General features: G+C 41.9%; 1 protein-coding gene across 2 annotated transcripts in view; it reads left to right on the forward strand.

The window, feature by feature from the left end:
- KCTD1 (potassium channel tetramerization domain containing 1) overlaps positions 1-15,022 on the forward strand; it is a 92,960-nt gene that overhangs the window by 39,123 nt on the left and 38,815 nt on the right. For both annotated transcript variants that reach the window (XM_030336582.1, XM_030336581.1), the window contains exon 2: positions 8,232-8,410. In XM_030336582.1, the coding sequence (XP_030192442.1) occupies positions 8,247-8,410 (164 nt within the window). In that variant the 5' untranslated portion in view covers positions 8,232-8,246. The remainder of the gene's footprint in view (positions 1-8,231; positions 8,411-15,022) is intronic.

Raw genomic sequence — 15,022 nt, forward strand, 5'->3', positions numbered from 1 at the left:
AAAATAAAACTTGTCTGGAACATCATTACGTAGTCCTAACCCCTACTAATATTTTGATGTTAATTCCAGAATTTTTTATTGCATACACATATCTTTGAAAAATAGTCTTTCCCTATGGAAAAGGGACAGTAGGTTCTGTTACAGAACCTACTTTTCCCTATGGAAAAGTCTTTCCCTATGAAAAAGGGACAGTAGGTTCTATTACAGAACCTACTTTTCCACTTGAATGCTATGTTTTTATTTTATTTATTTATTTATTTTTTTAATTAGTAACGTTCATGGGTGCTTGGTGGCTCAGTTGAGAGCTTGACTCTTGATTTCGGCTCAGGTCATGATCTCATGGTTCCTGGGATTGAGCCCCATGTTGGGCTCTGTGCTGACAGCACGGAGCCTGCTTGGGATTCTCTCTCTCCTTCTCTCTGCCCACGGGCACACTCTCTCTCTCTCTCAAAATACATAAATATTAAAAAAAAAAAATAATTAGTGACATCCATAGTTGAGCTGTAATGTATATTTTAAAATACTCTGATGTTTTACATGCATTTAAAAATATCTAAGAAATCTAATTTAAAAAATAATCCAGCTATAATAAGCACAGCAAAGTTCTATCAAAATATTCTGTTTTTTCAAGTTCACTTTCCTTCTGGGGGGAACAAAAAGCAGAGAAATTTTGGCAAATAGTTGTTCTTTTCATGGTCCCAGCTCAGTAATCTAATAAGGGAGCTTCTCAGATACATGTTTCATTTGAAAAAGAAAAAAACAAAAAGGCATGTTGAGGGCACGTACCGCATATCTGGCAGAGATTGTGCATTGAAATAGATAAACATTAGGAGCCCCTCCTCTTGGCCAGCAGCAAGAGTAACATTTTGCTGTTTCAGATTAGGAAGCAATTGCAGATTAATTTAACACAGTTGCTAGTCATTTTGAAACAACTTTGAAGCCTCCTATTTTTGATTTCTGGGATTTTTTTAAATCTGTGAAATTAAGATTTTTGATCCGAAAAGGAAAATCGGTACAATTCAATTGCCATTTCATTTTATGAACATAACTGTGCCGATTTCATTCTCCACTTTCTTTCGTACACTTGTCCACGGCACATAACTAGCATCTTGTTATGCTCTGTCCTGTTTTCTTTTCACTTATCTGTACCCCACGATATAATCCTTTCATCACTGTAAAATGCTGTTTTTTTCACCTGTGGATCTTCCCTCCTCAACTGTCTCTAAAGTTCTCTGTATTTCTCCATTGCTCCGTAGAAGTCTTCTCTGTACATCTGGTTTACTGCTCTGTGAGATTTCATTTTATTGTGCAGAAGGAAAGAAACTTCCTTTGTCCTTCTCTATGCCAAGCCTTGTACTATACGCCCTCACAAACATGTCTCACCCGCTGCTGGCTTTATCTCTCTGTAGGGTGGGAAGATTTAGCCCTGTCTTAGAGATGAGGAAACGAGTCTGATAAGTTTGGAAACTTCTCCGAGATCACACAAAGGGTAAGGCCAGCTGAAAGCAGGTCTCCAGTTTCCAACACCAAGGCTCTTTCTCCTGTGCCTGTAGGGTGTTCTGTATAGGTTACTTTTCCAGCTGTATAAAGCTTTGAAAGTTGTCTTACCTTAAAAACATGTTTTTCTTTACTATTTTTGGGCAGGAATCTTTCTTCAGTATATTGTGTACTTTCCAGTCTAAGCTAGGGGGTTTTTTGGGGGATGATGTCATCTTGAATGATTTTTGTAAGTAGCTATTGTCCTATGGGCTAGAAAACCAATGACTACATCTGTTATAAATGCATGAATTAAGAGTAAATAGGTTCTGTGAAGTTGGAGGGGGCTCCTATGATAACGTGAATGGAAGATTTGATGTCAGATTTGCAGGCTTAGAAGGCTTTGGGGCCTAATTCTCAGGTGTCTTCAGAGATTGACAGAAACTGTCCTCTAAATAAGTTACATATACAATACTCACAGACTTTAAAGTGCTGGTGGGTTTTTGTTTTTATTTTTGTTTTTCTGTTTTTTAACTCATGTGAAATTATAGGAGTTTTTTCTCTCTTTTCTCAGGTCATTCTCCTATTTAGTTAAAGTCAATAGAGGCCATAGAGATTGAACGTGGTAGGAACCCAATAAATATTTCTTGAATAAATGAAGAAACAAATGAGATCTCTCACAAAATACGTTGACATTATGGTTGAGAATCTTGTTATGCCATTAAGTAACTATGATCAGTAAACTGATGTTTTTCTACAAGAACCGTCATTATGCATCCAATAGGATTGTGTCAGTTCTAAAATCACACTCTGAAGGCAACCATAGATTTCCATCCCAGGAACTGGCAACATCCATGCTTAAGATACGTTGAGTACAGTTTGGGTACCCTAAATGGTTGGCCAGCTATCAAAAAATAGAATTCATGAGAACACTCCAGTCTCCAGGCATTCCATTTCATGTAATATAGATGCTACTTGAGTCTCTCTCTCTCTCTCTCTCTCTCTCTCTCTCTCTCTCTCTCTTTGTGTGTGTGTGTGTGTGTGTGTGTGTGAGAGAGAGAGAGAGAGAGAGAGAGATACTAAGGTTGAAATTTGTGGAAAAGTTATGATTTGTGTTAAATTCCTTCACTCCTCTATAGAATGTTATGAATTACAATATCAAATAATATAGATAAGTATTTTACTATTGACATGCTTTTCTGGAAATATCCCTAAGACACCTGTTTCTTTTCCCAGTGAAAGAGGTAGTGTAGTCCAACTTGATAGTGAAACGTGACATAAGACAGGGGCATACATTTTTAACAAAGTCAGTCATTCAAACTTTCAGTTTAAACTTCAGCTCATTTGTTCCAGGCAGTGCCCCTGGGGCTCCTGTTTGAACAGCACACAACTAGGTTAGATTTAGAAGGCAAATTTTTCATTAGCTTCTTTTGAAAGATGCCTGAAGTCAAATCCCTTGAAGGAGTCTCCTACCAAAAAAATTATTGCTGCTTTGTTGGGTAGGTGAGGTGGATGATTAAGCTAGGGAAGCCTCAGACTGAAAGCAGCCAAGAAATGGAAACTTTAAAGGTAAGCTGATCAACATGCCTGGAAAATCCAGGCATATGGGATAGAAAAGGGGAAAAGAGGAATTTGAAATACAATTTCAGATGGCTGTTTTATGTCAAAGTACCATAGTCAGATTTGGTTTATCCTAGGAGAGGAAATAATAAACATCTTTTTAGTTTTTAAAAAAGGTAATATTTCACAGAAATTTAGATGAGTATTTGAACAGCATGGTGTTTTGATTGGAGTTTTTCCCAAGATTATTTTCGGTTTATTTTCTTTTTAAGTAGAACTTAGAGTAAAGTGAATGAATAAATCTTAAATGTCCACATGCATACAACTGTGAAACCACCCAGATCAAGATTTAGAACTTGTCTAACTGTCCAGAAGGCTCGTTCTTTACCCCTCCCAGTCAGTAACCCCCACAGGTGGCCAGTGTTCTGAGCTCTGTCTTCATGCATTCATTTTATGGTTCATAACTTCGTGTGAGTGGGCATACAGGACATGCCCTTGTGTCTGGTGCCTTTTCTCAGTGCTCTGTGAGAGCCATAGATGTGTTTTCCTCACTGCGTGGCTATTAATTTATTTTCATAAAATCAGTAAATGGGGAGAAATAGTGCTGTGAAGTCATGAACTGTCTGTATTCACTTCTGAAGTAACTCTGCTTCTCCATTTAAACATGGCTGCGGGGCACCTGGCTGGCTCAGTTGGTAGGGCGTGCAACTCTTGATCTCGGGGTTTGTAAGTTCAAGTCCCACGTTGGGTGTCGAGATTACTTAAAAGTAAAATCTTAAAAAAAAAAAAAAAAACCCTTGTAAAAAATAAATAAACGTGGCTGATAGGTTCAGGTCTGTCATGATTTGGGCTTCCATATATTAAGAAAAATTCAAGGTAAGCCTTTACTGTGCTGTCCAGTGGTACAGCCACTACCAGTGTGTGGCTATGTACATTACAGTTTAAATTAATTACAATAACATTTAAATTTTCGTTTTTTAGTTCCACTAGCCACACTTCAAATGCTCAAATAGCCACATGTAGCTGGTGGCCACCCTACCAAATGGAGCAGATCTAGAACATTTCCATTCTTGTAGAAAGTTCTGTTGGACAGTGCTGTTTAGAAAGCTGGCTGTTGGCTGACTTCCTCTTTCCTTTCCTCTTTTCCAGACATAGGATGTTGTAGTGGGTTTTATTTATTTTTTTCATTGTAAGTTGTCATTTACTTCTGTGGTTCTCAGGCCATCATCTTACAAGCTTCTGTTTCCTACATTGTCCCTCTAGACCTTGGGGAAAAGGTAAGTGGGAGAATTCTCACAACGTGCTATACTTTTAATTTCTACAAACTACCGGGTGCTCTCCTACTTCAGGGCCTTGGCGATACTGCTTGGAACCCTTCCCAGCAACCTGCTCGCTGTGTGTTGATTTCTCATCTATCAGATTTCAGCTTAGACTGTCTCCAGGGGACCTTCCCCATCCCTCCTCCCAGCCCCCAAGCCTAGGTTACTGGCCCCCTTGATTCAGCTGCCACAGTAACATGGCCTTTCCCTGCCTGGTAGCAGTTGCTTGTTTCCTGACTTCTGTCTCCCACCAAACAGCGAGCCTGGTAAGGTCAGGGACCAGTGTGTCACGTTCCCTGTTGTATATCCATTTCTTGGTCGAGTGCCTGGCACTCAGGAGAGGTTAGTAAATATCGTGGAAGGAGGGAACAATGGGCTGCACAAGAAAGGGCCAATAACCAAATAGCTTAATGTTAGGGTTCTTCTCTCCTAGGTAGAGTCCGTTCCAGGTGGGAGTTTATCAGAGACAGCTTTCTGTCTGGGCACCTTACAGAACGCTGGGCTGTTTCGTCAGGAGTGATGATGGCACAGCCAAGGCATTTGCGCCCTTTCTGGTTGAAGTTTTTGGTTTGCCTTTCACCGGAAATAATTCTAAGAGATATCCAAACTGAGATGATGATGGGTGCACAATCAAAGGGAAAGGCAGATGGGGAAGTGGAGTTGAAAAGTGGTCATAATACGGTAGAAAATTCTGCATCTGTCAGCAGGCAGCTGTTCACGGCATCACAGGCGACGTCTCACCAAGCCAGATGACCTCACAGGGAGCCGCGTCAAGGAAGGGTATTCTGTCAGGATAGGTATCAGAAACCCCAACTCAAACTTGCTTTAAAAAGAAAGAGATTTATTTCTCCAAGTAGCAGGAAGTCTTGAGATGGGCTCAGAGTTGGTCGTTTCGGTGTGCCAGCAATGTCCGTGAGAACCCAGTTCTTTCCAGCTCGGCGTGGCCGCCCTGGGCATGGGCTTTGTCCTGAGGCTGGAAGGGAAATGGGGGCTGCAGGTACAGGCCTCCCATCTGGGCCTCAGAGACTAGAGAAAGAAGAGAAAGCCATTGGCAAGGGAAGGGGTTGCCAGAATGTGTCAGAGGAAGCATCTGGAGTAACTGCAGTAGCTACAGAGTATCCACTGGAAACGCCAAGACCTTCCAGCCCCAAACATCCTCTTCCCCCATCCCAGCCTAGGCATTTTAGAAGTTCTTTCAGTCTGCACCAGTACAGAAAGTAGTGAATGAAAACCCTTTACTCTGTTAGCAAATACCACTTAATGCCTTAGAAGTCATCTAATGGGGACACACCCAGACCAGGGAAGATTCCCAGAATGGAGAAAGAGAGCAGAGGAGGTAAGTCAGGGGGCTCAGGGAAGGCCAGTTCTGAAACTTGGGAGCCCTGCCAGAGTGAGCCTGAGCGTGGCAGTCAGAAACCCCCTCCTGGCCCTTAAGGGTTAATCCCCCGCCCACCCGCCGCTGAAGAAACACTGGCTTAATTTTAAATTCAGCAATATCCATACATTTATGATTTACAATGTAAATGGTATATATTCTGGGAAATCTGGAATCCTTCAACCGATCGGTTATGCTTTAATTTTTTTTCTCCTTCTTCTATAGACCTCGCAGTGTTGGAGCTGTGCTGAATGAGGTCACAGTCTAACTACAGTATTAACCCTGCAAATCTGTTCATTTTCGCCTGAGCACCCTCAGGCAGGATACAGAATGTGTCCAATTGAAAGACTATTACAGGCGCTGCAGTCCATGATGGGATGAATTGTAACAGGGTGGAAGGTACGGGGGGGGGGGAAGGGGGTGTCTTTAGCCAGGTAGGAAGCATCTCTCAAAAGCAGAGGTTATGTGATTGCATTTTGAAAGGAAAAATCTTGTTCTCTCTCACTCAAATTTTAAAACGCAACTTTTAATATTCTCAGATCTTAACTGTTTTATATTTTCTACCAACCGTGTCTGTCTTTGTATTTCCCCCCATCCGATACCTCTTCAATTTCTCTTCTCTGTGTGCTACAAACATCCTTTTGTGTTTTTTTAATACCTTTTGCATTATTAAAAATACAGAGGAACATCTAAAGAATAATAGAGTGAACACCCGTGAACCGACCACCCCATTTAAGAAATAAAACACTAGCTCTTTTCCTAGGACTGTTTCTGGGCCCTGTTTAATTCAGCATGGAGAAAAGCACAACACAGATGGTCAGCGTTTTGTGTAAAGGCTCAATCGCCACCGCATTCATGGTAGCTGCAGAGTTTCAGAAAGTATGTGCATTCGCTGTCTTGCCTAGACATGTGGTTAATGCTAAGTAGTCTAACAGTTGTGCCCCAGGTAGCTCCTAAAGCTGTTTCAGATCATAAAATCTATGATGTTTTGCAAATTTATATTTTATCATGCTGGGTTTTATGCACAAAAACTAGATGACTTCCCCTTTATAATCTCCATCAAAGGCATTTTTCAAAATCCCTTTATTATGCCTTGTCACTGGCTTTGCCACGCATTGTTTGCATGTTTGAAAACAATCTCTGGCTAAATTATAAATCTGAGAGTATTGTTGTGGCGTTAGCCTTGCAGAACTGAGGGATAAATGCTATTTTAACTTATTCCTCAATTGTAGACTCTAAATATTTGACCCCTTCATTGAGTGCCAGAGACGTGACTTGACTTGTCTGTGGTTTGGGCCCTATCACTAAGAGAGTGATAGACCATGTTTGGATAGTGTTTGAAATATTTATATTGTATCAATGGAAAGGATGTAATATTTTATTTCCTCAAGAGTACAGTTCCTTCAACATGTTCTCGCCGCCCCCGTGTGATGTCCTCCATCTGCTCTGTTTGTTCACATTGTACCTTTAAAAAAAAGTTTTTTTTAATGTTTATTTATTTTTGAGAGAAAGGGAGAGACAGAGTTGAGTGGGGGAGGGGCAGAGAGAGAGGGAGACACAGAATCCCAAGAGGCTCCAGGCTCTGAGCTGCCAGCACAGAGCCCGATGGCGGAGCTGGAACTCGTGAACTGCAAGATCATGACCTGAGCCGAAGTCAGAGGCTTAACCGACCGAGCCACCCGGGCGCCCCTGCTCACATTGTACCTTTGCCTGTGGGGCTTCTCCATTGACACCTGCCCCATTTCTACCTTGGGAGCTTGATCACTTCAAGAAGTCTGGCATAGAGAAGAGCAACTTGCTCATGCTCACAAGCACATACTTACCACTGAAGGGTACAGTCTTTTCCAAGTGTCCCCAGACCTTTAGTCTTGTACAGAGTGAAGCAGGGAACAAATGGGTAGAGTGTGTGTTGATTTTTTTTTTTTAATCTCTTGACTGATGAACTTGGGGTGCCTGTTTACAAAGTTGCTTTGAGAATGTGTGCTGAAGGCCAGGTTCGTCATACCCTCATTTTCCTGATTTAAAAAATAGAAATCGAGCATAGTTGCAGAACACAAGTGCTGAAAGATCTGTATTTATCCCAACTGCATAGCAATAGGGAAGTTTCCAAAGAGAAGGATAAAGCCTATGTATTTTATTTAGATATGGGTTGTTTTGAGTGTTGATTGTCTTTTCATTTGGAATGAGGGTAACTCTCCATGTGCCATTTAGCAGTTGTTAAATGTGAGAATTCATTAGTAAAATAGGCCGTCATAGAGCTCAGGATGATTGGAAGTGAACATTAGTTCGGCTCCTTGATTCGGAGCTTGGGAAGTTTTCCTTTTCTTTGTTACAGATTTTGTGTTTCTAATATTCATTACAACAAGAGTGAGAGCCTGCTGATTTTTCAAGATTTTATTACCGAAAGAATATCAACACTAGTCTCTGGCTTATTCTTTATGATGCGTGTGTTTCCTTTCTCTCTACCGAAAACGTGTCTAAACTTGCTTATCTCTCTGTAGGACAGTCGGCCCAATATGTCAAGACCTCTGATCACTAGATCTCCTGCATCTCCACTGAACAACCAAGGCATTCCTACTCCAGCACAGCTCACAAAATCCAATGCGCCCGTCCACATTGATGTGGGCGGCCACATGTACACCAGCAGCCTGGCCACCCTCACCAAATACCCCGAATCAAGGTAATCCGAAAAACGGAAAAGTCACACTCGGAAGTGCATGTATTTGATGATCTAACTGTTTTTCCTTTGACCAGCACAGCAGTGTGGACTTACTGGGGCCGGGGCTAGAGCACAAGGGTGCCGTGTGGGCCCCCCGGCTACCCACGCTGCTCTTGGACGTGGCTGTCAGTCTTGTCCGAGTCAGGGCTCGACCCACAGCTTAATCAGGTCCACATAGACATGTCACATAGGAATGGAGTTCTAGGATATTTTGCCCTGCAGAGATCTTCAGGTTTCTCAATGTAGTACAAAAGGAAGGATGATTTCTATTGCTACTGGCTTTTCTTCTGTCCTTTTCTAAAACACTTTCTGATCAGTTCTTAAGAATTTTCTAGGAGGTCATTTGGTGCACCAACTTGTGAGCTAGAGAAAAAAAAGAGAGGCTCTTATCAATGGGGCAGTATATTTACAACACAATGCAAAAGTCCAGGAAGCCAAGATAGTCTTGTTTAAAAAAAAAAAAAAAAAGGCCAGTGGGACTTCTGAGGGATCAAGGCAGATAAATAAATATAGAAAGTGTCTGAAGAGGGAGCATGGTTTACAAACAGGCACTATACAGTTCTGCTTTTTTTAGTCTTTCTCTGTTACCTGATATTTTATGAAAGGTTGAGAAGAAAGATAAAATTTTCTCTCTCAGTTTCCAGATTGAATTTCTACAGCCAAAGTGAAATGATTTTTTTAAAAAACAGATGACCATGGGGCACCTGGGTGGCTCAGTCGGTTAAGCGTCCAACTTCAGCTCAGTCTCACAGTCTGTGAGTTCGAGCCCTGTGTCGGGCTCTGCTGACAGCTCAGAGCCTGGAGCCTGTTTCAGATTCTGTGTCTCCCTCTCTCTCTGCCCCTCCTCTGCTCATGCTCTGTCTCTCTCTGTCTCAAAAATAAATAAAAAACATTAAAAAAAAATTTTTTAAAAAAACAGATGACCATTAATGACCAAAAAGCTTTATATTTTTAAATGAAATGATTATATCATTCAGCTATTAGTATTATTGAGCCCCCACTTTCCCTAAGTTCATTGTGACAGGTGCTACAAGATCATGCTACATGATGGCTATATTTTTAAAGAATATCATATAAGGAAGTAAGGTTTCTTTTTAAAAAAATACTTATTTCCATTCATTCCTTCTAATCTAATACCAACATCAAAGAAAGAAAATCACCACGCCTCTTCAGATGAACACTTAATTCTAGGGGGCAAGCCACAAAACGTACACGAGCCAAAAAGCAAATCCTTAGCTGTAGCAAAATTCACTGATCTGATCTGGTGGCCTTTTGTTTCATTCAGTCCAATTTTTAAACTCTGATCCAGGAGGGAAGTTAACAATGACCCATGTGCACACGACATAAGTAGTAGGTTTTCTTCAAAGGCTCATTGCAGCTGGGGGGGGGGGTCTCTTCCTACTGACTAAAGCCGCACGGGGGTTTGGCATCCGTGAAGCTCCCCCGTATCACTTAGCCCGTTGCAAGGGTGTTGGAGGTGCTGTTTATTCAGTTCCTCTCTCCAGTGATTTGCCACTTTAGAGACCTCGAATAGGTGTCTTACTTGGAGAGTCTTCCTCTGGCCCCTCTGCGTGGGCATTTCTAACAGTCTACTTTCAGTCCCTCATCCACACCCTGAGACAGGCATCGCATTCCACGATCTCAGTACTCCAGATACACCATCTCATATGGCAGCCACTAGCCACATGCAGCCTTTGAGCACTTGAAATGTGGCTGGTCCAAATCAGAATGTCCTCTAAGTGTAAAATTGCACTGGACTGTAAAGAATTAGTGCCTACCAAAAAAAGTAAAATATCTCAGGCAGACAGTCTCTCCTTTGCTGTCCTGCCCACTGTTCCCTTGCTGTGTATTCAACAAACTTGTCTCTTTAAAAAAAAAAAAAAAAAAAGCAACTCAATAGTTTTTTATTATTGATTTCATGTTGGAATGAGAATATACTGAATTAAATATGTCATTAAAATTAATTTCACCCGTTTCCTTTTACTCTTTCAATGTGGCTACTAACAAACCCAAAGTTGCATACATGTCTTGTGTTTTATGTCTGTTGGACAGTGCTGACCTATACACAGAGTTTTTAAAACTCTAAGCAAACCCACTTCTTCCCCAACCTGATACGTACATACATGATAACTTGAATTTCTCTTTCACCAACTTCATTAGAAAAGGTGAAATTGTTCGTCTTCCTTTCCCGATCTTTCCCCACACATCCTCGCCACCACTGGGCCACAGTGTCATGGGAGAAACATCAGAAATACTTCATGGTTCATTAGTCCCCACATTTAAATGCTGATGCTGCCATTTAGTACTTGTTTCGCCATGGATAGGTCCAATTTCTTAGCGTCTGTCTTCTCAGTTGTAAAATAGACACGGATAGGTCTTCTTGCAAGGTTATTGAGAGGATTAAATGTGATTACTAAAAGCACGCCATGGCCCTGTGCCCAACACATAGTATTGCCTTTATGCTTAATCTTCTGCCAAACCCAGCAATTGTTTCTTTTCAAACTGCCTTCCAAATTCCAAATATATCCCCTTCCTTCATTTCCTAGACCATGGAAACAGGCTCACTTTTGGGTTCTTGCCTGAATGACTGCAGGCTCAGGGGAGCCCTCGCCTGCACCTTCTGGTCCTTTGTCTTGACGCACCTACCTGTCCCAGAACTGCTGAGCTGTTCTAACATCATCTTGATCGTTAGGAGATATTCTTAAGCATATGTTAAGACTCGGAAACCAGCCTTATAAAGTGACTTCTCTGTTGCTTACACCTAAAGCAGATGATGCTGGTTTAGATGTTGAACTGACGATTCTGCTCCCTCTTATAGTGTGTGTGTATATGTGTGTGTGTGTGTGTGTGTGTGTGCGCGCGCATGCATTTGGTAAATAATCCAGTGTTCATTTCAAGGCAGCAGTCAGTCTAAGGGGACCCATACATAAATTTTTGTAGTCAAAGATACAGGGAAGGAAGGGTTTCATGCTTTTCTTATACATGTCAGTTACTCCTCCCACCTTCTGGGAAAATCTCTTGCATATCTTCACCCCTTTGGGGATAAATCCTAGGAGATTAGGTTGCCTGTGACCATAGAGTTACAAATAGCTCCAACTCGAGTTCTCTAGATTCTAGGGTAGTCCGAGCCTTTCTCCCACTGTGGAACCATTCCCTGCCCCCTCGCCCGTCAGCACACCCTGGTTCCTCTCTCACTTGCCTTTTCCTTGGTGTAGCCCAGAGGAGTGGACGACTTTTTCCTTGGTTTTATTTTCTAGAATTTCAAGAAGAGACTTGTAGTATAAAAGCCTTAATTTGTTTATAACAAGTGATCATAAAAAATGTAATGTCTTTCTACAATTTCAAAGGTTCTACACAGAGCCTTTATTCCATTTTGAAATGTTTTATATGACTTTTCATCCTGTCTCTATTTATCGCCTTCTTGGCTAAAGACCACCCTTAGAACATGGTCCCCAGAAAGTGGTACAATGGACCGCACAGCCAAACATTAGAAGCACCTGGGAAGCATTAAAAAGCCATACATGGTCCTGCCCCAGACCAATAAAATCAGAATCTCCACGAGTTTCCTAAGAGATTCTGACTTTCACCATCTGGCTTTGAACAACACCAATGTGGATGGTCCCTCCAAGTGAACATAGGCTTCTTCCTCAATGAATATTTCATGCTATATCATAATGGCTATTAAAATAAAATACGTTTTGATCTTTATTTCTTTAATTACCAAGGTTACCTGTTCCACTGTGTGTGGATACCCCTATGCTTTGGTGTTTTGGGTGGGGGGAGGCTTCTAAGCCCTGAGTTGGGATTCAATAAGCAAGTTGACTTTTTACATTTTACAACAGAGCTCCTCACACACATCATTATTCACATTCATTGTCAGGTGGTTTCTAGCTAAAGGGACTGAAGGTTTCAAATTAACTGGAGCAGGTGCATACATCAGTGATGTGCTGTGTTTTACCGATGTTTTGTGTAAGATGCAGAACAGCTCTTTGGAGGGGTTTATGAGACCGAGGCTAATCCACACCCCCTCAGGGATCAAGGAGATGGATCCCTTGCAGAGTTGCTGACAAGTCTCCAGTTCCAGTTGCTGTTCTGAATTGTAATCACCGAGAAAAACACCTAGTTCAGATCTGCAAGAACAGTACATCAAATAAGTAAAACAACAAAAAAAGTAAAAAAATACATCACTGTCATGAAAAGATTTTTAATGGATTTTATAAAGATAGAACATATCTTACCTGACAGTTTGCTAGCTTGATTGATAAATTATAAGCATCTAGACATGGGAGGTGGGCCTCACCTGTGCTCTAGCCCTGGGCCCTGCAGATTTTAAGGACAGACCTGATAATGTCCGATTTAAAAATTTAAGGCACCCATTATCAACATCATTGATAACAACAAAGTCTAGGTATCTAAATAATTTGTTATAAATAATTAAGATTGGTACCAAATTACATGACATCTTTAAAATCTCCTGTATTGCCACTGAAATATCTTCATGGCTGTGTGTGTGTGTGCGTGTGTGTGTGTGTGTGTGTGTGATATTAAATAAACTTTCTTTGCTTTAGAAGACAGTCTGGGTGGCTTGGTTGGGCATCCGACTTCGGCTCAGGTCATGATCTCACAGTTTGTGGATTCGAGCCCCGCATCAGGCTCTGTGCTGACAGTTTAGAGCCTGGAGCCTGCTTCGGATTCTGTGTCTCCCTCTCTCTCTGCCCCTCCCCTACTCGCACTCTGTTTCTCTCAACAATAAATAAAACATTGAAAAGTTTTTTTCAAAAAAAAGAAGACGCAAGTCTGAGTTCAAAGTTAGGTCCATTTCATCCTTTATTATCACCTTGCACAAAATGGAAGCTCACTATTAATAGCAGCTATATTGATGGTTGTTCACAGTGGACTTTTTAAAACTGGGAAGTGGGCTGTTATTGCTAATGAGTGAAACCTACCGGGCAGTAATAAGGCAGGGAGGGGTCTTGATTAAAGAGAGCCCTTCAGCCACTGACCCAGAGGTGCAAGACAAGATCTCATGTTACAGTCCTGAGCCATCCGATCTGACCGCTTGACGGAGCTTTTGTGTATTTTAAACCCAGTACATGAGTTGACTCCCACATAAGTAGATTATGCTAAATTGGTCTCTCCTAAATAGCAGCAGAGTTACTAAGCGCACTGGCATATGTAGGTAATTGCAAAACTCAAGAGACCGGGCTTTCAGCCTCACAGTCAACACCCATGGCCACCCAAGGGGTGTGTGTGTATTTGGAGCTTTAGAATGGAGATGCCAAACACATGTGCCTTGCCAGTACTGCTCTAGCTTCTGGCATGCTTCACTCTCGACGTGTTAGCCATTAAGGCATGGTTCATGTGGAGCTGCCCTGAAAGCAACGTCAGATGAGCTCGACATTAAGGGATTGGTGCATCCACTCTCAGGACGGCTGAATTCTAATGTTTGGATTTCCGTGTCATTGCTGTATGCCAACCTAGGGAGTTTTCTGCAATCCTGCATTAGGGCTGGGCATTCTGTGCCGTGAGTCTGTGACTTCACGATTCCAATTTCACATGACAGGCCCTAGACACGAGTCCAGTCCTGTTATCATGCAGGCCCACGATTCAGGATTCCAGCAGAAATGCCAAGAAATCAATGCATCTTCCTTGCCACACAGTTCACTGAGCTTTCTTTCAGAATTCTTGCAGGGCACTGAGTAGAAGGCTTTTTATTATAACCTACCCTTTAGACCAGAGTGATTTAAATATTTTTTAGGTTAATTTATTTTGACAGACAGCACGAGTGGGGAGGGGCAGAGAGAGGGAAAGAGAGAATGCACACCATTAGTGCAGAACCCGAATTGGAGCTCAAACCCATAAAGCCATGAGATCATGACCTGAGCTGAAACCAAGAGTCAGACACTTAACCCACTGATATACCCAGGCACCACAGATCAGCATGATTTATAATGCAATGTCTATCTCAAGTTTAAAAAAAACTCACAGTGGGGCGCTTGGGTGACTCAGTTAAGCATCGGGCTTTGGCTCAGGTCATGAGCTCACCGTTCCCAAGTTCGAGCCCCACGTCGGGCTCTGTGCTGACAGCTCAGAGCCTGGAGCCTGCTTTGGATTCTGTGTCTCCCTCTCTCTGCCCCTCCCCTGTTCATACTCTGTTTTTCTCTGTCTCTCCCTTCCTCCCTCCCTCCCTCCCTCTCTCTCTCTCTCTCTCTCTCTCTCTCTCAAAAATAAATAAAAATTAAAAAAAAAATTTTAAACTCACAGAACAAGTTTTTTGGGGAGAGTGGAAGTCATCCTGAGATAATGTAGCCCCAGCACAGGTGGAAAGAGGGGGCACATCCCTGCCTTGAAAACCCCTATGGAAATGCACGAAATGAGGACAGTCTCTAACCAGTGGTGAACAGTGTTCAGTGTTAAGATTGGATGATCTTTTAAAAAAGGAAATTAGTTTATGGGGAGGGGGGTGATTGAAAAGGAGGGAAAGCATCTGGCAAAGGAAAAATGGAAAGTTTCTCCAGGGTGATAGGGGCAGTTTTCCTCTTCTCTGTCTCTTGCCATGTTATAATATTGCTT

This window comes from Lynx canadensis, chromosome D3 (genome assembly GCF_007474595.2).
Source record: "Lynx canadensis isolate LIC74 chromosome D3, mLynCan4.pri.v2, whole genome shotgun sequence".
NCBI lineage: Eukaryota > Metazoa > Chordata > Mammalia > Carnivora > Felidae > Lynx > Lynx canadensis.